The sequence below is a fragment of the Engystomops pustulosus genome, chromosome 7, assembly GCF_040894005.1.
Source record: "Engystomops pustulosus chromosome 7, aEngPut4.maternal, whole genome shotgun sequence".
NCBI lineage: Eukaryota > Metazoa > Chordata > Amphibia > Anura > Leptodactylidae > Engystomops > Engystomops pustulosus.
Genome location: NC_092417.1, coordinates 78029014 through 78050379, shown reverse-complemented (window position 1 = coordinate 78050379; position 21366 = coordinate 78029014). Strand labels below are relative to the sequence as shown.

General features: G+C 42.7%; 2 protein-coding genes across 4 annotated transcripts; one reads left to right on the top strand and one right to left on the bottom strand.

Moving 5' to 3' along the window:
• Positions 1–8970, bottom strand: COG4 (component of oligomeric golgi complex 4). Of its 2 annotated transcripts, none has more exons than XM_072116994.1 (19): positions 8732–8970; positions 7634–7716; positions 7311–7425; positions 6518–6692; positions 6201–6394; positions 5888–5993; positions 5251–5408; positions 5065–5123; positions 3817–3950; positions 3209–3327; positions 2843–3009; positions 2519–2684; positions 2385–2447; positions 1268–1384; positions 1088–1180; positions 921–1004; positions 702–803; positions 404–532; positions 1–335 (listed from the first exon to the last, which is right to left on the bottom strand). In XM_072116994.1, exons 1-19 carry the CDS (start codon positions 8849–8851, stop codon positions 201–203), a joined length of 2319 nt encoding a protein of 772 aa, XP_071973095.1. In that variant the 5' UTR covers positions 8852–8970; the 3' UTR covers positions 1–200. The 2 variants fall into 2 exon arrangements, with proteins under 2 accessions (XP_071973095.1, XP_071973096.1); XM_072116995.1 differs by having other exon boundaries at positions 8704–8840.
• Positions 8880–20868, top strand: SF3B3 (splicing factor 3b subunit 3). 2 transcript variants are annotated; one of them, XM_072116988.1, is made up of 26 exons: positions 8880–9019; positions 9656–9763; positions 11278–11604; positions 11731–11903; positions 12082–12223; positions 13027–13139; positions 13337–13474; positions 13560–13663; positions 14235–14400; positions 14523–14618; positions 14797–14869; positions 16636–16787; positions 16864–17019; positions 17109–17264; positions 17372–17515; positions 17595–17717; positions 17823–17977; positions 18073–18247; positions 18378–18583; positions 18667–18823; positions 18900–19025; positions 19113–19325; positions 19508–19606; positions 19683–19826; positions 20018–20122; positions 20458–20868. In XM_072116988.1, the coding sequence occupies exons 2-26, from the start codon at positions 9694–9696 to the stop codon at positions 20596–20598; spliced, it is 3654 nt and encodes a 1217-aa protein (XP_071973089.1). In that variant the 5' UTR covers positions 8880–9019; positions 9656–9693; the 3' UTR covers positions 20599–20868. The 2 variants fall into 2 exon arrangements, with proteins under 2 accessions (XP_071973089.1, XP_071973088.1); XM_072116987.1 differs by lacking the exon at positions 8880–9019 and adding an exon at positions 9068–9240.
• Positions 20869–21366: the final 498 nt, after the last annotated feature.

The following is a 21366-nucleotide window of genomic DNA, read 5'->3' as shown; positions in this document are numbered from 1 at the left end:
TCCTGGAAGTAAGGAACTTTTATTTTACAATGGGGAAAGCTTTTGCTTCCGCCTCAGTTTGTACTTGAAGCATACAGTAGATTACACTATTTTTTTTACCTAATCAATAAATTTTCCAGATTTTGTAAGATACCATAGTCACTGTGTCATCTGCTATTTACAAGTCTCTAGTCTTCATCTGTTGGATAATAAGCAACTCTCTAGAGCCTCAGGCGTTTAATGTCCTCACTGCGAAAATCTATACGTAAAGCCAGCACTTGACGGACTTCAGCAGGTGTGAGACGCCATGTTAGTGGTCCAGAGTTGGGGCCCCAATAATCTAGTATTTCTGTCACCTGTGAACAAGAAAAGCGTTTCAGAAGACTAATATAATGTAATGTTCATATGCATACTGACAACTTACCCGCTCCAGGTTTAGAATAGTTGCCATTTGCGAAAGTCGTGCAAACTTATCCCGAATTGTCCATGTTGTAACCGTAGTGAGATAAGCAATGAGAGAGCGCAGCTCCTTATCAAACTGGAGTCCACCAAGCTGCGAGGAGAACACAATTTTTTTACAGCAGATATTCAATACGCTTAAATTTAAATATAGATATATTTTATCTATATCAGTCCAGACCTTTGACACTTTGTCCTATAAATGAAGACACCACCAAATGCAATAGCTGTGATATAAGCTGAAAGTCACATTTTTATCTTACCCTGCTGAATGTGGATTTTAAAACCACCTTCTCAAGTTCCAAGGCTATAAGACTGGTGAGCAGACTTGTGAGGTTCTCATAGATGATGGATGACAGGCCAGCCTAGAGAAAAGAAGGGACACTTACATAAATCGTGTGATACACAGTTGGTAAGGAAAAGCATATGGCATAAAGTAGAGAGCCCTGACAGAATATTGGACATTGCTGATCAGCCCTCACCTTAAACTCAGCCATGAGTTGTTCCAGGTTCACTATAAACTGCTGCACCCAGGGGTCATTTGCTTCATAATCATTAAATTCCTCCTTGTACAAACAAGGAGACAGCATTCATTAGTTTTGTGATTAAACACAAAATTCCTCCCCACCTCAAATCACTGAGCCATCACCTCCTCGATGTTGTGAGACACGGACAAGAAAACGTTAATCCATGGTTTGACTTGAGGTTTAACGGCTGTACTGTTCAGCTCCCCCAGACCTTCCTGCCCCAGGAGAAACAGAAATGTCATAAACCTACAGCTTTATCTGTCCATTACATGTGGAGAGTAGTCGGGACCCACTGGACTCACCTGGAGAAGGTCTCGGAATTTGTTTGAAACAGACGCCATATCAGAGAGACAACTGTCAATCTTGGCCTTTGCCTGATCGCCTCCAAAGTCCTGACTAAACAACTTTCTACAGTCATTCTGAAAGACATTGTATAACAGGTCTAAGTTACACAAGAGAAATAACTTAGAAAAGGGTTACCACTGGGCAAGGGTGCCAATTGGATCTTTAAATTTACAGAGTTAACCGTTGTACAATTTAAAGATGAGCACACACATTTGGCCAATGCTACTGTGGTGTGTCATTCAAACAGTGGAAATATCTTAATATAGTAGATAAGGCAACTGCAGAGAACCACAACACTGCCCAAATCATTCCTGCAACTTTGATCTGTTCTATAATGCACACTCCACAAGTTTGGAGCAATGTGTTCTGCAACAAGTACAGTGATACCTCGGTTCTCGAACGCCTTGACTTTCGACCAAATCGGTATTCGAACAGGAAGTTCGAGAAAATTTTGTCTTGGACTCCGAACAAATATTTGGAACTCGAACAGCCGAACGTCCGAGATTAGCCGAGTTGAGCCGAATGGCGTTCATTCGGCCCAGCGCCTTGCCTGCGTCATCATTGTGAGTTAGTGAGAGAGAGAGTCGCTTTGTGGAGAGAGTCACACAAGTGTGTACTGCAAATTACTGTACTGTACACTGAATTTAACCCTTAGACATGGGTCCAAAGAAAGCCAGAAGTGGTAATGCAGACAAAGGTAAGCGGAAAGTTGTGAGAACAACGATTGAACTCAAGAAAGAAATCATTGACAAATATGAACAGGGCACACGTACATTTAATTTTTTTTGTTTTAATAAATACACTTTTCTTTCTTATTTCTTGTTGAGATTCATGTTTTTCTACATATTATATACAAATTAGGCCAGTAAATAGGCATTTTCTGGGGCTTGGAACGAATTAATCCAGTTTCCATTATTTCCTATGGGTTTTTTTGTTTCGGTTCTCGAACAATTTGGTTCTCAACCGACCTCCCGGAACGAATTATGTTCGAGAACCGAGGTATCACTGTATCTTATTTTCTGACCTTCATTCTACTCTATCCATAGTAAGGGACTCTTTCTATAAAGTGTATACCTCAAGATTCTTCTTCAGAGTCATAATGTTCTCACTGCAGACCTCCACATTATTCAGGCTGACCTGGAAAAAACGGCGTATGTGAGTAGCAATAACTAAAGCAGTCTCCCTTTGCCCATCATCTAGCATCTTACCAGGAAAGACATCTTGGCCTCATCATTACTCTCAATGCCCTTGGTATCAAACTTGCCCTGCTGCAGACTGCTGTGTACAATACTGACAGCACTGGTCACGCCACGCTGGATGTCCTGTAATGTAGTGGCTGGGAAACCCATCCTCAGCTTGTTACACAGAACCTCCCTGCAAATAAAGCAAAATGTGCAAATGAATCAAGATTTTGAGGAAATTACAACTCAAGATGCCAGAAACTGGTTTAGCTCTTAATATAAACTTTTTGATGTTTAGTAAAAAACAGAGCAGCATCCATAATTTTAGGTGTGACTTGTTCCAACTGTTACCTGAAGTCAGACTCCATCATGGTTGTTGACAAGTTAATCATGGCACATAGACAGTCAATACTCGAGCTGGATAGTGCACGGCCAATACATTTCTTTACTATGTAAAAGACATCATCCACCATACTGGATATGAGCTGTCCCCGCTCACATGTGTCCATGGCCACAGCCTATAAATGAGAGAAAGAAAAAAAAACAGAAGAGCATTACACCAGAGGTACAACTTCATTTTGTAGTATCTGGAACGGCTTCAAAGTGCTCAACTTCCCTTATTCCCATACTCTACACTATAAACCTCCTATATACATTCAGTACCCCTACAGAGTCAATATGCTTGCTTTCTTCCAGTTGTCAGCATTTGTTTTGCACCTTGTTGACAGACTCCCTCATGTAATATTCTTCCATGGTAATATAGTATCCAATCAGCTCCTGCATTGAACGGCTCAGAAGACAATGTTTCAGCAGTTTGTCCAGATTCTGCTGGTGCTCTAGAACAGAAAAACAGAAAGTGTGATGTTGGGAGTAAAGCTACACAGCAACCACTTTAGGGGCCTAATGATATCTGCACAATATTTTCCATTACATTACATGTAGCTGGTTAGCCTTTAATTACACTGACTTTATGTGCCTCATTTAGCAAAACTGTGAGAGAAAAACTTTTCTATTTGCTCATGGTAACCAGAGTTTCTTTCATTTTAGAAACAGTGATTGGGAAATTAAAGCTGACCTCTGATTGGTTCCCATGAGCAACTAGAACAGTTTTTAAGACACTTCTGATGAATCACCTCCAATGTATGTTAGCAGTGACTATCACAGTCTTACAGAAACTCCATACCAATCTTACCTCCAATCCTTTAACTTTCTTTATTTGTTTGTTTCACTTCTGCTTTAGGCATACAAATACTAATGCTATATACCTACAAAAACAGGCAGGTGTGTGACCAAGATATACATCTCAAAAGTGAGGAAGAAATTACCTTGCTTTATTTCTTCTGATGCCATCGAGTCTCCGACCTCAAAGTCAGATGTGATGCGCCGTTTAATAAAGCGCAGGTAGAGTTCTGTCCGCGCACTCATCAAAGTCACCTCTGCCAGTATAGGGTCGAGGTCCCTGTAACACAGGAAGATCATATACACCACACACTGTCATTTTTTTTTTTTTAAATCAGATATTTTTATTGAGTTTTTTTCCCAATTTTTTAAACAAACAAGCAGAAATCACATGTAGTATTCTTGCATGGCACATCAAATTTCCATAGCAATGCAAAGTATGGTACCTGCCTGTGAAGCACCAGACTGTATCCTACATTATTCATCTAGGAACAAAAACAAACAACCCCACCCCATGAGCCAGCCCCTTCAGAAGATCCATTGATCTAAAGCGTTCTACAACATTTACTATCAGATTTTTAACTCACAAGCTGACATTCTAAACTAGCCCTAATTTGCAGTCAGGCCCTAGAGGGCATTCTAGGAGTGTCATACCATCTGCCCCAATTTTTTAAAACTTTGGTACGCAGTTACACTTTACATATGCCACATTTTTGATTTCCTTAAAATGACAGAACACTAGAAGCAGAAGTCACCGCCAGCTATGGCGTGGGAGGGGTGGTCCAGGGAAGAAGGAGAGGAGCGCCATGTGCTGCAGTGATTGCTAGCTTTATCGGAAGCTAAAAATTCAACACCACTACATCTGGGGTAGCACTAGGAGATGCTTACTTTAGCGGGCTTATACAGGGTGGCAGGTCCTCTTTAAGCCATTACATTGACTTCAGTCATTGCCAACAAAGGATATACAGGAGGTACCCTACTTAAGAACACCCGACTCATAAACAGGCCTCTGGATACTGTTCTTAAGCCCCAGTATACAATTACGATTAGCTGTAACAGTTATCAAAGGGGAACTTTTGTTATTGACCAAATACTTATTTTCCACAATAATTTGCAAATAAAATCTTTAAAAATCAAACAAACAATGTGATTTTCTAGATTTCACATTTTGTCTCATAGTTGAGGTCTATCTATCATGTCAATGACAGGCCTAATTTTTTAAGTGGGAGAACTTGCACAATTAGTGGCTGACTAAATACTTTTTCCCCACACTGTATGTTTAAGTGATTTATAGAGTACCCTACACAATGCTGCATTTACTTGTGCAGTGATATTGGAGTCTACATCAGACTGCTTCATGTGTCTGACAGACCTCACAAAAACAGCATGCTTACCTTGGCTCAATCTTTTCAGAGGATGAAGATCGCATTATACAGCTCTGCACCCGCTGAAACTGCAGGAAAAGACATTAAACTGTGTATTATACACATAACAGTATCAAAAAAATACCAAAGTAGTCAATATCCCAGCCTACAGAAGTGCTTACATCAACACTGGATTTATCCCTTTTTATGCCTCACCTTTCTCTGGTAGTCTCTCTGCTGTATAAACTTGTCTACTACTTTTTCCATCTGCCGGTCACATTCAGATTGCAGGTGTTTGATAAGCATGTAAAGTCTTCCTGGTCCGTAGTAAGTCTCTAGAATTGGCTGATGAGTCTCCACTATTCGGGCAATACCTGACGTACAGAAGCAATGAGTCATGTAAATAGCTACAATTCCATGATCCCTAAAAACAGCTTGCATGTGATGGTGCAGTGTTGTGAGAATTTAATAGTCACTCATATATTGTTAGCATTACTTCTAATAAAGGTTATAAGCCTCTTTCAACTCTGAGCCAAGACTAAAATAACATCAAAACAATGTTGTTCTTTGGTTTTATTTTGTGTTAATTATACTGTGTCCTCCACCCCCATCCTCTCACCCCAAAATTGGATAAAACTATCTTGCAAAGATGACACTTTACCAGCCAACACTTTATGGATCTGAACCTTAAACCTGGAAGAGGATCTCACTAATGGCTGGAGAGAACTGGAGTTGTCAATTGGAACTAAATGAAACCTAATGACCTGATGCCCTTCCTACCCCCCCCCCCCCTATGAGTCCTAGACCCAATGTTTGTATTGATTACTAAGCCTCTTAGTTAAAGAATACTCACCTTCAAATAGAAGGGTAAGTGTATCTGCAAATAAAAGAGTTGCCCGCCGCTCACTGCTCTCTGACCCCAGAGCCAGGTTCAAGTTCTCTTCAGCTTTCTTGGCTATCTAAAAAGTCAAAATCAAAATCAGCCAGGAGACACTTACTAGAGGGGAATATAGAGCTATTGAAAATGTTGTCCAGAGACAAGTTGTGAACAAGCTAGGAATTAATAAAGGACTCAATATGGGAGCATTGAAAAGACAGTAGTGAGTCAAGGCAGTAGAGAGATGCAGGAGTAGAAGTCCAAGGTAAAGAGGTAAGCGATTTCTCACCTGCTGACATAGGTATGCAGAGAACTTGCTGATTCCCTCCTCATGCAGCCCTAGTAATGGAAAGATCTTGAAGAATCTCTCCACTTGAGGCAGGTCTCCAGCTTTAGTTGCTGCATCAAACTTTTCACCGACCAGGACTTTCAGCTGCTTTTCAGCCTCCTGCAGGTGCTGAAGGTTGGCATCAATCATACTGCCTAGAAGACAATGAAGAAACACTTTAGACTTTGACACTATTCACTGCACATCACACCTAATAGTGTAACTATGTCAGAAAGTACTTGTATACAGAAGAATCCATGTTATATATACTATATCACCTTCTTTTCCCTGCCTGCTGAGCTCAATGACAGATTTGTCCAGACATAAGTATCTGTGTATATGTGCAGCTGCCTGCTCATACTCCTCATTCTTCAGTGCACTTTGTACACCATCCATACAGAACTTCAGATCCAGTATGTCATCCGCTCGCTGTATGGCCTGATACAGCCGACTCTAGATAAGAGAATAAGTCTATTAATTAGTCACAAGTCCTCAAAGCACATAGAGCAAAATCTTTGTATTACTAAACGTTTAAAAAGTCTTCAGCCTCTCTTGATAAATTTTTAAAACTTTGTTATGTTGCAGCCTTGTACGGAGATAAATATATTCAGGTTTTCATCAATTCCATTATGCACTGAATAACCATAATGACAAATAAAAGAAAATGTTAGAAATCTTTGCTAATGTTTTGAAAAGGAAAAACTAAAATATTGCACTGACAGAAGCAGTCAGACCCTTTATTCGGTACTTAGTTGAAGCTACTTTGGCAGCGCTTGCAGCCTCCAGTGTTGGGAATGATGCCACATCTGGATTTGGGCATATTCTGCCATGGTTTTTGTTAGAGACCTACCAGTTTGGATGGGGACATTTGTATAAACAGGAATTTTTGAATTTCTCTAGAGATAAACTTTTAGGTTCAAAGTCAGAGCTCTGGTGGGCCACACCTGTCAAAAGACTCAAGAGTTATACTAAAACGTCCAATCACCTTAATATTTATTTGCTGGAGGAAAAATTACATAGTTGTAATTTTTTTCTTATCATTTGTACCCAGCACTGACAGTGTCAACATACCTTGGCGAGGTCTAGTTGTCGGACTTTACTGCTGACGTTCTCTGCCAGGTTACAAGTAAAGGTTATCATCCCGGAAAGCTGCTGAGCGTCTCCTTCTATTAACTGCAAGTTTGGCCTAAATAAAGAGAGAAGGATTATGAAGCTTTGATGGAGGGAACAGGGCGGAAATACATGACCTTAATATTCACAGGTAGAACAGAGACAAACCATGTGTCTAACAGCTCTGCAATATTTGTGTTCTACTTTTTTTTTTACATTTAACATGTTGGTCCAATGAATGAACTTGTCTTAGAGAGAACACCAAGACTCACATATTTACTTACCCCATTCTCTGCAAGGACAGCATCTTATTCTCTACTGCCCCCTGCTGTCCAAGCAATGCTTCCAGCTCCACTTCTATCTCTATCTGTAATAGAAGACAGGAAAAACTGTCGAGTCTGATGATGACCAGTGATAACATACCAGATATACTACATAGAGTATGTCCCCATCAAGAGTGATGGGATACAGAAAGAGATGTATTATGTTATTTCATTGATAACATCAGTGATCTCTGTCATCCATGGGGCACACTGTATGAAAGAGCAGGCGTGGCAGTACTGACCACCATTGGGTGCACTTAATGTGAGTGAAGGTGTGGCAGCGCTGTCCTCCATGGGGAGCACTGAATGTGAGTGCAGGTGTGACAGCCCAGTCCTCCATGGGGTGCACTGAATGTGAGTGCAGGTGTGACAGCCCAGTCCTCCATGGGGTGCACTGAATGTGAGTGCAGGTGTGACAGCCCAGTCCTCCATGGGGAGCACTGAATGTGAGTGCAGGTGTGACAGCCCAGTCCTCCATGGGGTGCACTGAATGTGAGTGCAGGTGTGACAGCCCAGTCCTCCATGGGGTGCACTGAATGTGAGTGCAGGTGTGACAGTACTGTCCTCCATGGGGAACACTGTATAAAAGAGCAGGCGTGGCAGTACCGTCCTCCATGGGGTGCACTGAATGTGAGTGCAGATGTGACAGTACCATCCTCCATGGGGAGCACTGAATGTGAGTGCAGGCTTGACAGCCCTGTCCTCCATGGGGTGAACTGAATGTGAGTGCAGGCTTGACACTACTGTCCTCCATGGGATGCACTGAATGTGAGTGCAGGTGTGACAGCCATGTCCTCCATGGGGTGCACTGAATGTGAGTGCAGGTGTGACAGCCATGTCCTCCATGGGGTGCACTGAATGTGAGTGCAGGTGTGACAGCCCTGTACTCCATGGGGTGCACATAAACGGCCATTTATCCCCAACCTACAGGACAGAGCCCTGCAGGGCCATAGTAGATGCAACGGGGACACCCAGCCAGCAGGGGCGCTGTTCTATTTACGCCTATAAACGTTACCCCATCAGATATATACATGATGTGACAGCCCAGCCCCGGGTCACCTCCTCGGCACACAGCCGCGCATAGGCTTCCTCCAGCTCCTGCAGGTCAGTGAGGGAACGAATATGCTCCATACTTAGAGCTGAGCCCCGGTCTCCTTGGTAACTCGCTGAGCTGGCCATGTTGATAGGCCGCGTCACTTCCGGCTCATTGGCGTTACTTCCGGTGACCTGCTGTACAGGTGCAGGGCTGTCCTTGGCGGTGCCGGTTAGCAAGGGAGCGCTCCAGTTTACCCGTATAAGGTTCCTAGGATCTGCTGAAAGATATTGCAGGAGCTCCCCAGACTACAGGTAAGTGTCCGCGTTGCCGGCTGTTAAAATGATAGGCGGGGATCAGGCAGCTCGGTGGGGACCTTTGGCATAAGTCGTGGTCTTGAGCGGTGCGAAATGGCGGCAGAGTGACCCGATCTACAATCCAAGATTAATCTTCGCCATCAGTCCCTCTCCTGCGCCCATAGGTTGCCAGGACAGCCAGAGGGACCCGCGGCTTCATCCCTGGAGCCGGGCACGAGGTGGGCGGGAAACTCTGTGCATACGGGGTAGGCCTCTGGCGGGAGGCCGGGGAGCCCTTGCTTGAGGCAGTGTGAAACCTGGTGGCTCCCGGCACGGGAGAGGAGATCTGTGGGGATCAGTATGTGTATAGAGCGCAGTAAGGCCACTGAATGTATTGGGGCTCATTATATACATATATACCGGGTCGGCCCCCTCCCTGGAGTGTGGGGCAGCTCTATGGCATTGTGGGGATCATGAGGTCTCCATATCCCTCATCCATATGTTCTGTGACCTCCTCCTTGCTGTGATGATTTCTTATGTCTCTTCTCTGACTGTTGCTGGAGACTATTGATATCTGATAAGGAAATACTGGATCGCATGCATGCAGTGCTTTGCTATCTCTGTGTTATGTAATGCTTCTCCCTTGTTTTCCAGTGCTCTTCACACTTTCCTGATACTGAGCCGTCTCCGCCATGTTTCTCTACAACATCACCCTGCAGAGAGCCACTGGCATCAGCTTTGCCATCCATGGAAACTTCTCAGGTAATGCTCTTCTGGATCCCTGACCATTGCTCTGCTGGGCCAAACATATATTGCAAATTTAATAGTAATGTGATTAGACTTCTACCTCTGATACACGGGCTGCAAATAAACACAGGTCTCAGCTTTTTTTCCTTTTTGCAGATAATCACAGCACATGTTCACGTCACTCCTATCCCTTTAGAGCAGCTTCTTATCTGATACCATATTGCCATTTATCACATTCTATAGCAGTGGTTCTCAACCTGTGGGTCGGGACCCCAGCGGGGGCAAACGACCACAACCGGGGGTCGTCTAAAGCCATTGGAGCCGCAATTTTATTGTGTTTTTACTGCGAGTTGCATGGTTTGGGGTCACCACAACATGAGGAATTGTATTGCGGGGTCACAGCATTAGAAAGGTTGAGAACCACTGCTCTATAGTGTTCTATTTCAGCCTCACATGGGCAATATCATGACATTATCTGTCCACTGCACAATAGCCTACTAATTCTACAGGTTTTTATCAAGCAGTCACCTCATTTACCTTAAAGATGGGTATTATCTATTGTGATTCTAGAAAACACTTATTGCCTTACAATTCATTGATGTCTCAGGTTACTTACACCAACTACTGTATAAGCTAAGTTTTTCAACCCAATGTTTGTGCTGAAAAAATGCCCACTGAGCTTACACGCAAGTGAATAAAATAATAAACTTATGCACCCCACATCTCCACTTCTGGTATTCGGGTTGCTGGCAAAATTGTGTCTATGCACTCTACCTGTGCATGCTCTATGATGACACCGCTGCGTCATAGTGTGCCCGGCAGAGCACACTTCTGCTTGCACTATTGGCATCCCAAAGGTCAGAAGAGGATAAGGGCGCACCAGTAGGTGATAGAGGGGTCACGGCTGGACGTTTTCTACCCTAAGCTTATACTTGAAATTCGTCCAATACTTCATTACATTAGCAATAGATCCAGCATCCTTGTATTCAACGTTCCAGTAAAGGCAGAAGCACTACCCCTCCTATATAAAACATGAATTAGATTTGGTTACGTGAGAAGTAGTAAACTGCTTTTGCCTTTCAAGGATCTCTGTAATTTGGCTGCCTTATTTCTTTAGTTGCCCAAAACCCAGTGAGTGCATATATAATGAACTACAACAACTAAAGCAGTTGTACAAACTTATGGAGTTATCCATTACACACAATATAAACAACAAATTGATCATGATGGTTTGACTGCTAGGACCCCCACCAGTCATGAGAACAAGGCAGTCAGTGACCAGGAGAAGATGCAGCTGAGCACAGCAATATCTTTGGCAGTCTCATTGACAGTGAATGGGTGCCAAAGACAGCAGCAGATCGTTGTACTTAGTAACTTCTGACACTACCAAAGAATTAAATCGACAGGACTCCCAGCAGATCCCTTGTATAGGGGATATCATGTAGTTAAGTCGGTACATTTTAGGTTGACTTTTTTTTTTATATGTACTTCCCCTGTTCTCATGTCTACTTTGTTCTCTTGTTGCTTAGGAACTAAACTCCAGGAAATTGTGGTCTCCCGAGGAAAGATCTTGGAGCTTCTTCGCCCTGATGCCAACACAGGGAAAGTGCACACATTGCTCACAGTGGAGGTGTTTGGCATCATCCGCTCTCTCATGGCTTTCCGTCTGACTGGCGGCACCAAGGATTACATTGTGGTGGGCAGTGATTCTGGCCGAATTATAATTTTGGAGTATCATCCATCTAAGAACATGTTTGAGAAGATCCATCAGGAAACTTTTGGAAAGAGCGGCTGTCGCAGGATTGTACCTGGGCAGTTCTTGGCTGTGGACCCCAAGGGCAGAGCCGTGATGATAAGTACGTACCATTATTCTTCTAGATGTCTTTAGGTTTGACTCTAAACTGTAAAACAGGGTTGTTATAAAGAGGCAGTGTTGTAATTCATGGCAGGACCTCACACTTACCCATGGTGTCGATTTTCAGGTGCCATAGAGAAACAGAAGTTGGTATATATCCTGAACAGAGATGCTGCTGCCCGACTCACAATCTCCTCCCCCCTGGAGGCCCATAAGGCCAACACACTGGTGTATCATGTGGTTGGAGTGGATGTGGGCTTTGAGAACCCCATGTTTGCCTGCCTGGAGATGGATTATGAGGTGAGGATAACAAAGGGTTATGTATTCCTGCTCCGTGCTCGCTGTGATGACTCTTTATGTCTCTTCTCTGACTCTTGCTGGAGAGAGTTCTTTTTCTGATGCCGAGCAGACTTTTAAACGAAGTAGAGGGGTGTGTTTGGCATTGGGGTTTTTTTAAGATGGACTTTATATTTTTTAGGAAGCAGATAATGATCCCACTGGGGAAGCTGCTGCCAACACCCAGCAGACCCTGACCTTCTATGAGCTGGACCTTGGCTTAAACCATGTAGTGCGCAAATACAGTGAACCCTTGGAGGAACATGGCAACTTTTTAATTACAGGTAAGCATGGGTGGGTAGTGGATGCCAGGCAGAGTCAACAGCAATGGAAGGCTTATCCACAGAGGAAACAAGGAAATTGTGCAGAATTACATTTTTTTTGTTCTGGCATCAGCTTAATGTCTTCAGCCCATTTTAGCAGCTTACTTTTACTGTACAGTGACTGTGTTTTCAGATATCCTTTCTGTCATTAGCGCAGATTAGGTTACTATATGATTCGGGTTTAAATGGGACAAATGAATGTACTAATGTAGGCTATAGTTCCAAGTACAGGCGGTCCCGTACTTAAGGACAGACAACCCCTAGTTAAAGACGAACCCCTCTGCCCACTGTAACCTCTAAAGCTCTCTGAATGCTTTACTCTAGTCCCAAACTGCAATGATCAGCTGTAAGGTGTCTGTAATGAAGCTTTATTGATAATTTTTGGTCCAATTACAGCAAAAAATGCAGAAACTCCGATTGTCACTGGGACAAAAGCATTTTTTTTGTCTGAATCTACAACTATAAAATATACAGTTTCGACTTTCATACAAATTCAACTTAAGAACAAACCCCATGGAACCTATCTTGTACATAACACGGGGACTACTTGTATATTAGAGAACTATCAGTGTTCAGTATTCTATTCAGCTGGATGCTATATTTCTGGCTTTTTCCATTATAGCTTTGTTAAAAAGTTGTCCCACTGTTGGCAAAGAATTATTGCATTAATCTATAAATTTGCAAGTTGGTAAACCTGGAATACAGCCATGATTTGATTAGTCTGTTTGAAATGTCATTGCTCCATGTTATTATTCTTCTTGCAGTTCCGGGAGGTTCTGATGGCCCCAGTGGGGTGTTGATTTGTTCTGAAAACTACATTACATACAAGAACTTTGGTGATCAGCCAGATATCCGGTGTCCGATCCCAAGGAGGAGGGTGAGTGGTTATGTGTGTGCCACGTGTTGTTCCGAATATCTGGCAGCTGTTAATGATGAATTTTCATGTCTCTTCTCTGAAAATGTCATGAAGAGGAAATGTTAAACTGAAATGTTTTTCACAGTCTTTTGTCATTTGTTGTGTGGTATTTTTGGGGGTAAATATTTTGATCCTAAAATTGGAATTTCTTTGCACAGAATGACCTGGATGACCCGGAGCGAGGGATGATCTTTGTCTGCTCGGCCACACACAAGACCAAATCCATGTTTTTCTTTCTGGCCCAGACAGAGCAGGGCGACATCTTTAAGATAACCCTGGAGACAGATGAGGACATGGTGAGTACTGGAGCAGTGACTTATAATACTTTCCTTTGTGCAGGACTGAATGCTATATTCCAACAATCTGCACCTTTCCCCTCAGGTTACTGAAATACGTCTGAAGTACTTTGACACTGTTCCAGTAGCTGCAGCGATGTCCGTCTTGAAGACAGGGTTTCTCTTTGTAGCTACAGAATTTGGGAACCAGTAAGTGTCAGCTGTCTTGAGCACTGGTGGTGGGATGTGTGTTTTCTCCCATTGTAAATAAGTTACTGACTAATAATAATAATCTTTATTTATATAGCGCCATCAAATTCTGTAGCGCTTTACAAATCATAGGGGACATATACAACTATATTACACTACAAAGAACAAACAGTCATATGGAACAATAGGAGTGATGGCCCTGCTCACAAGAGCTTACAGACTATGAGGATGAGGGGGTGACACAAGAGGTTGTATAATGGTCCAGCCATTCTTTATAAGGGAACAATATAAAAATAATTTAATAAATAATTTACTAAACAACGATGTTGCTGCTTGAACCAGCCATCAGCCGCCATCTTATTTACAGGGTCCTAGGTGAAAAAGACTGCAGCCAAGCCTGGAGCTTGGTATATATCAGCTGTTTGCCAGATAACAGATAGGATGGATTAGTAAAGGGAGAGTTGACATTTCATGCGGTTAGCGAGTGTGATAAGCTTGCCTAAAGAGATGGGTTTTAAGAGCACGTTTGAAGCTTTGGAGAGTGGGTATTGACTACATATTAATCCTACAGTTACCTGTACCAAATTGCTCACTTGGGAGATGATGATGAGGAACCAGAGTTTTCTTCTGCCATGCCACTGGAAGAGGGAGATACATTCTTCTTTCAGCCTCGTCCTCTAAAGAACCTGGTGTTGGTGGATGAACTAGACAGTCTTTCCCCTATCATGTCCTGTCAGGTAAAGTACTGACTTTGGATCTTCTAGTAGCATCTTTTTATGAAACTAGTACCTGGTCCTTTATTTGGTGACCCCTGATTTACAACATCTGATCTCTCCATTTTTTTTTTTTTTTTTTAAAGATTGCAGACTTGGCTAATGAAGACACTCCACAGTTGTATGTAGCTAGCGGGCGAGGTCCACGCTCTTCTCTCAGGGTCTTGAGACACGGACTTGAGGTAAGTTGCTGCTTTGTTTTGTCTGGCATGTTGTGTTTGTGCACTATGATGAATAATTATGTCTCTTCTCTGACCACTATAATGGGGAAGTTGTTAATTTCTGACACTGGAAGGTTATATTTTTGTAAAGAGGGTGGATTTTTCTAGGTTGCTGATCCATTTTGTTTCTTCTTCACAGGTCTCTGAAATGGCCGTCTCTGAGCTGCCCGGTAACCCTAATGCTGTGTGGACTGTAAGGCGACATATTGAAGGTTTGTAGAACTGTGCAGCCTTCTTTTTGTAATAGTGAGGTGGGATGTAAAAACAAATCTAATGGTCAGACCTACTTGCCACTACAGACTCTATCATTGACTTTGTATATTCCAAATGGCTTGTGGATTGTAGCCAGTATCATTTTTTTTTATTTTTTTATTTTTTTTTTTCCCCTCGCTGTTCTTAAAGGGGTTTTCAATATAGGACTCATGGGGTTATAAAATTAACAAACATACTCTATTCTCCTCTCTACAGCAATCTTTTTTTCACCGTTTCGCCAATTGCCTCTTTATATAGTAGCTCAATGATGACGTTGCGTTGAAAGCTGCCAACTTTTTACTGCTGCAATGGCTTTTGATATGCTATCACCATTGAGCCTCTATACAAATTGAGGCTGGCAGTGCAGCTCTAAACCAGAGTGCCGGTGAGGTGAAAGTATAGCATGGCTCTTTTTTATATATTTACATTTAGTTAAAACACACCTACCTTTTAAAACATGTATGGCTGACCCATAATCTCCAATCATAGTGTTTCTAGCAAAAGATTGCTGTACTTTTAGTATCCAAAATCTGTTGTGATTTTTAGTTCAACTAAACTGCAAAAGCATCATGGGATTTAGGCTGCCTGTGATATTTTGCAGGTATCTGAGAATCTTGAGAGTAGGGAAGCTGCAATAAATCCTGCTTCAGTTCCTCACTTATTGTGACGTTAGCAAAAGTAGAAAATTTGCTGGGTGGCCAAAGGGCTATGGCCATTCTCGATGATCTCCTGTATCCCCCTAATTAAGTTCACTTTATTTCTTTTCTGATGTTTCATGTCATCATTGGCGGCTTATACTAATTCTGGCTGGTACTTGGTGATACACTCCCAATACCAAGCCTCTGTTTTTCTTCCACAGGTGGCTGCTGGTGGAGGTGGTGCTCCTATAACCCCCCTCCACACACGCAGGTGTGTATCAGTCTGCTGATGTCCTGTCTCCTTGCAGTATGTGGCGGCCATTTCTAAGGAAAACATTAATATTAACTGAAGCTGGGCTCAGTCTGGGGCTGCAAACATTGATGTGCCACAGGCAGAGATGTTGAATGTGGTGCATAATTTAAATAAAGGGTGTATTAAAAATTCAGCAAATGTTTTACTACACACATACCATGTTCGTCCACTAAAGTATGAGCTCTTTAGGGTATGTTCACATATCAGGCTGCAACTAAAAAATCCGTTCTATTCATTGCAATGGGATATTTCTTTCTCTGGCAAACGTACAGATTTCTCAAGCTCTAGCTAGATAAATGAAACTATTAAAGAAGTTCCTTCAATTGTATGTCTATCCTTGAGTTGTGTTAGACCATTCTCCACCTCTGACCAGTCTAACAATGCTGCACAAGATGATCAGGTTTCATCGCCTTCTATATCAGGACCTGTTGATTGGCATTGTTCTTTCCTGATGGTTGTGCAGAACGTCTATACCTCACTTCTAATAAGGCACAGGGAGCATATAATTCTAGGAGACCTAGGAAGAAATAGCCATGTCCTCTGTTATGAACTGAATTGTACCCACTCATGCAGCTTTCAAAGTATAATGGCTGTGTTTCCCCTCTTTTTACTATTAATTTACCTGCTATACGAAAACTTTATGGTCCTTGCTGCATTTACAGTTATGAATCCAGCTCTGAGCAACTCATTGGTGTGTTTGGGGAAGAGGGTTGCCATTTAGAAAGATGGCTCTTTATATTGTTTGACTAAACCCTGGTAACCTTTCCTCTTCTAGATGAATATGATGCCTACATCATTGTGTCCTTCGTAAACGCTACTTTGGTACTCTCTATCGGAGAAACTGTAGAAGAAGTCACAGATTCTGGGTTTCTTGGGACAACACCCACTCTGTCATGTTCCCTGTTGGGTGAAGATGCCTTGGTCCAGGTATGACCTTACGATGACTGAAATTGTTGGACAGGTTTTTGATATGCACGGTAATCAAGTGTATTTGCTTCTACAGGTGTATCCTGATGGGATCCGTCACATTCGAGCAGACAAGAGAGTCAATGAGTGGAAGACGCCTGGGAAGAAGATGATAGTGAAGTGTGCGGTAAACCAGCGGCAGGTGGTGATTGCTCTAACTGGGGGTGAGCTGGTGTACTTTGAGATGGACCCTGTAAGTTCTTGCTTTCTTTAGATCTGTTTTGTGTTCTATTTTCTAACCATCTTGCCAGTATCTCACTTTGTCTTCCTTTCTGTTCACAGTCTGGTCAGCTGAATGAGTACACAGAGAGGAAAGAAATGTCTGCAGATGTTGTGTGTATGAGTCTGGCCAATGTCCCTCCAGGGGAGCAAAGATCTCGCTTCCTAGCTGTTGGACTGGTGGACAATACTGTCAGAATTATTTCTCTTGACCCATCGGTGAGCCACCACTTATGTTTTTTTTTCTGTTTATAAACTCTCTGGCTTGAAATGATATGCCCTTTGCATTGGATGCAGAAATGATTATTGTAATCTTCTTATGACAGGACTGTCTGCAGCCACTCAGTATGCAGGCTCTCCCCGCACAGCCAGAGGCACTGTGCATTGTCGAGATGGGAGGTGCAGAAAGGCAAGATGAGCTAGGGGAGAGAGGCTCCATCGGTTTTCTCTATCTGAACATTGGACTTCAGGTAACAATGGCTTTATATGGCTCTCTTTTGTCATTTGTGAATTGCCTTGCATATAACTTCTTTCCCAATCTTTCTGCAGAATGGTGTGCTGCTCAGAACGGTTTTGGACCCAGTAACTGGAGACCTGTCTGATACCAGAACTCGATATCTCGGGTCACGTCCTGTCAAATTGTTCCGTGTGAGAATGCAAGGTCAAGAGGCTGTAAGTACACGATTTACTTTTCTAGTAGGAGATGTTGCTGGTTTTATTTGTTGTGCATATTGAAATTTTCTTGTTTGAAATGAATGTTTGGCTTTCAATTTTTAGGTACTGGCCATGTCCAGTCGTTCCTGGCTCAGCTATTCCTACCAGTCTCGTTTTCACCTCACTCCTCTTTCGTACGAGACTCTGGAGTATGCATCTGGCTTTGCCTCGGAACAGTGCCCAGAGGGTATTGTAGCCATTTCAACCAATACTTTGAGGTAAGTTAATGCATTGTCCTTATTATTTGTGTTTTGTTAGTGTGTTGTAGAGGATGGGGGACAAGTGGACTACTAAAATTGTTATCTTCTGACAGAATTTTGGCCCTGGAGAAGTTGGGTGCAGTATTTAATCAGGTGGCATTCCCGCTTCAGTACACACCAAGAAAGTTTGTGATCCATCCAGAGAGTAACAACTTAATTATCATTGAAACTGACCACAATGCTTACACCGAGGCCACCAAGGCTCAGCGCAAGCAGCAGATGGCAGAGGTGAGCTGTGCACAGGGGCCAACAGTGGACTGTTGCCCAGTTGTTTGGTGTTTCATAACTTCTTCCAAACAGGGGGAGGTGGCGGGCAGGAAATGTGTGGTAATTCCTTTTTCCCAATAATGTTTCTTAGGAAATGGTGGAAGCTGCAGGAGAAGATGAGCGAGAGCTGGCTGCTGAAATGGCTGCTGCTTTTCTCAATGAGAACCTTCCAGAGTCCATCTTTGGAGCACCAAAAGCTGGGAATGGTCAATGGGCCTCTGTTATCCGGGTGATGAATCCTATTCAAGGGAACACTCTGGACCTAGTACAATTGGAGCAGAATGAGGCTGCCTTCAGGTAATTTGGAATCTGCTGCCCTGTTCTTGGATATGGTCCCTCTTACATCTGTATAGAAATTAATGACTTGTTCCTCCTGGCAGTGTGGCAGTCTGCCGCTTCAACAACACTGGTGATGACTGGTATGTCTTGGTTGGTGTTGCTAAAGACCTAATCCTGAATCCTCGCTCGGTGGCTGGAGGCCTGGTTTATACTTACAAGCTAGTGAACAATGGAGAAAAGTTGGAATTTATGCACAAGGTTTGTACAGTGTCACACTAGTGAGCTACTTGTCTCAGATTGAAATGTGACTAACTTGATTTATTTAACTCTGTAGACCCCTGTGGAGGAGGTTCCAGCTGCAATTGCTCCTTATCAAGGTCGGGTTTTAATAGGAGTTGGAAAACTGCTGAGAATTTATGATTTGGGGAAGAAAAAGCTTTTGAGGAAATGTGAAAACAAGGTTTGTCTTGTGTGCCATTTCTCGGTCTAAATGGCAGCTTGCAGCACTTGGATGGTTAATAAAACCCCTCTTCTATTAATTTCACAGCACATCGCAAACTTTATTGTGGGCATACAGACAATCGGACAACGCATTATTGTGTCTGATGTACAGGAAAGCTTCATATGGGTGCGGTACAAACGCAATGAAAACCAGTTGATCATATTTGCTGATGATACATATCCTCGCTGGGTCACCAACGCTTGCCTGCTGGACTATGACACTGTAGCTGGTGCTGACAAGTTTGGAAACATCTGTGTGGTGAGTAGTGCGCTGCATTTGCAGAAATGACTCGTGTGCAGGCCTTGTAAAAGTTCAGCTTTGGGAGCCACATGGTTTGTCTGTGAACACTTGCCCATGGGGAAGATTCTCTTTTTATATATCATTTTGTTTTCTTGCAGATGGCATCCTTGTTGACCTCATTTTGTTTCTTTTTGCTACAGGTCCGGTTGCCTCCAAATATAAATGATGATGTAGATGAAGATCCCACTGGTAATAAGGCTTTATGGGACAGAGGACTGCTGAATGGAGCCTCTCAGAAGGTAACATGCATGTGGTGGTTGTACCTCTGCTGCATATATTTGTACATCCTGCTATAACTGATCCTTAATCATGCAGGCAGAGGTGATTGTAAACTATCACGTAGGAGAGACGGTCCTTTCCCTTCAGAAGACAACTCTCATCCCTGGGGGCTCTGAATCTCTGGTCTATACAACGCTATCGGGTGGCATTGGCATTCTAGTCCCATTTACGTCTCATGAGGTATGAATGTTGCTACATCCTTGTCTCTGGGTGTAATGGAGTATTTTGCTTGTGTACAGCATACATTGTGCTGCCTATAGCCCAGGTTGTCAAGATGCTACTGATGGTCTGGAGATTGAAGATTTATGGATAGGATTATTATTTTATTTACAGCATCCAGCTGATGAAACTGGTACCTCTTTTGTCCACAGGATCATGATTTCTTCCAGCACGTAGAGATGCATCTGCGGTCTGAGCACCCTCCCATCTGTGGGCGAGACCACCTCAGCTTCCGATCGTATTATTTCCCTGTTAAGGTAGGTTGTGCTCTTCTTATCAGAGTCCAGGGCTGTGACAGCGGTGTATATGATCACATGTCTTGGCTACTTGCTTAAACTAATGATAACCTGCTGTTTGTATTAATTGTCATTTATCACCATGCATTAGGCAGCATGAAGTCCTTGTAAAAGTAGAATAATTCTGTGTATTAGGGTGGTGGGTGGGAGATATTAGTAAGAAAGGGTTTTGCATGGCTACAGATTAGACTACTTTGAGTTTGCAACTATGCCTAGATCACTGATACAGTTCAGTGATATGTTTTGGGTGATATGTTTTAGGTGACCTATAACCTTGGACCTTTTTTGTTCTTCAGAATGTGATTGATGGAGACTTGTGTGAACAGTTCAACTCTATGGAGCCAATTAAGCAGAAAAGTGTGGCAGAAGAGCTTGACAGGACACCACCTGAGGTTTCAAAAAAACTGGAAGACATCCGTACAAGATATGCCTTCTAAAGCTAAGCAAGGTCTGCGGAGTGATTTGTTTTGACAAAGGATTCTTCTATAGGACTTCTAGACCCATTCAGCAGAGAGCAGCCTGTGGCGGGGGGCTTTATCTCACCTGACAGTGACATTCAATCTTTTTTAAACTAGTGATTTCACTTTAAATTCTGCCACTTTTGTAAATAGTTTTTGTAAAATGATTTTTTTTTTTTTTTTTAAATGTTTTTGGCAGAAAGTTTGCCAGCAAGTCCTGAGACTGGCACAATAAACTGTTTTCTATTAGCTTTGTGTAAGTTATTGGTGTACATTACAGTATTTGCTGAGAAGTGCAACTTGTTAAAATCGGGAAATATTCTGAACTACCGTATATACTGGTGACCAATGCATTTCCCACCCTCAGCTTATACTCGAGTCAATAGGTTTTCCCAGTTTTTGGTGGTAAAATTAGGGGCCTCGGCTTATACTCTGGTCGGCTTATACTCGAGTATATACGGTATATTAGCAATCATCATGTTACTTATGCACTGACCATTCAGGGTAATTCTGAAAAGTGCATAGGACAAGCATCAGGCACTGGTCAAAGACCTAAGAGTTGTATAGTAGCTGTCACAATCAATAGTAATGTGTCTAAGGCTCTTAACAGAGGGAGAGGATTTCTTGGCTCATGATTGTGTGTTCACAAACATGTTCACTTCTCAGTCCTTTCCTGTCATGGTGAGCGTGAGTGAGTACAACAGTCTTGTAATTCCAGCTTCAGGGGCCAAGCACACATGCAACCCT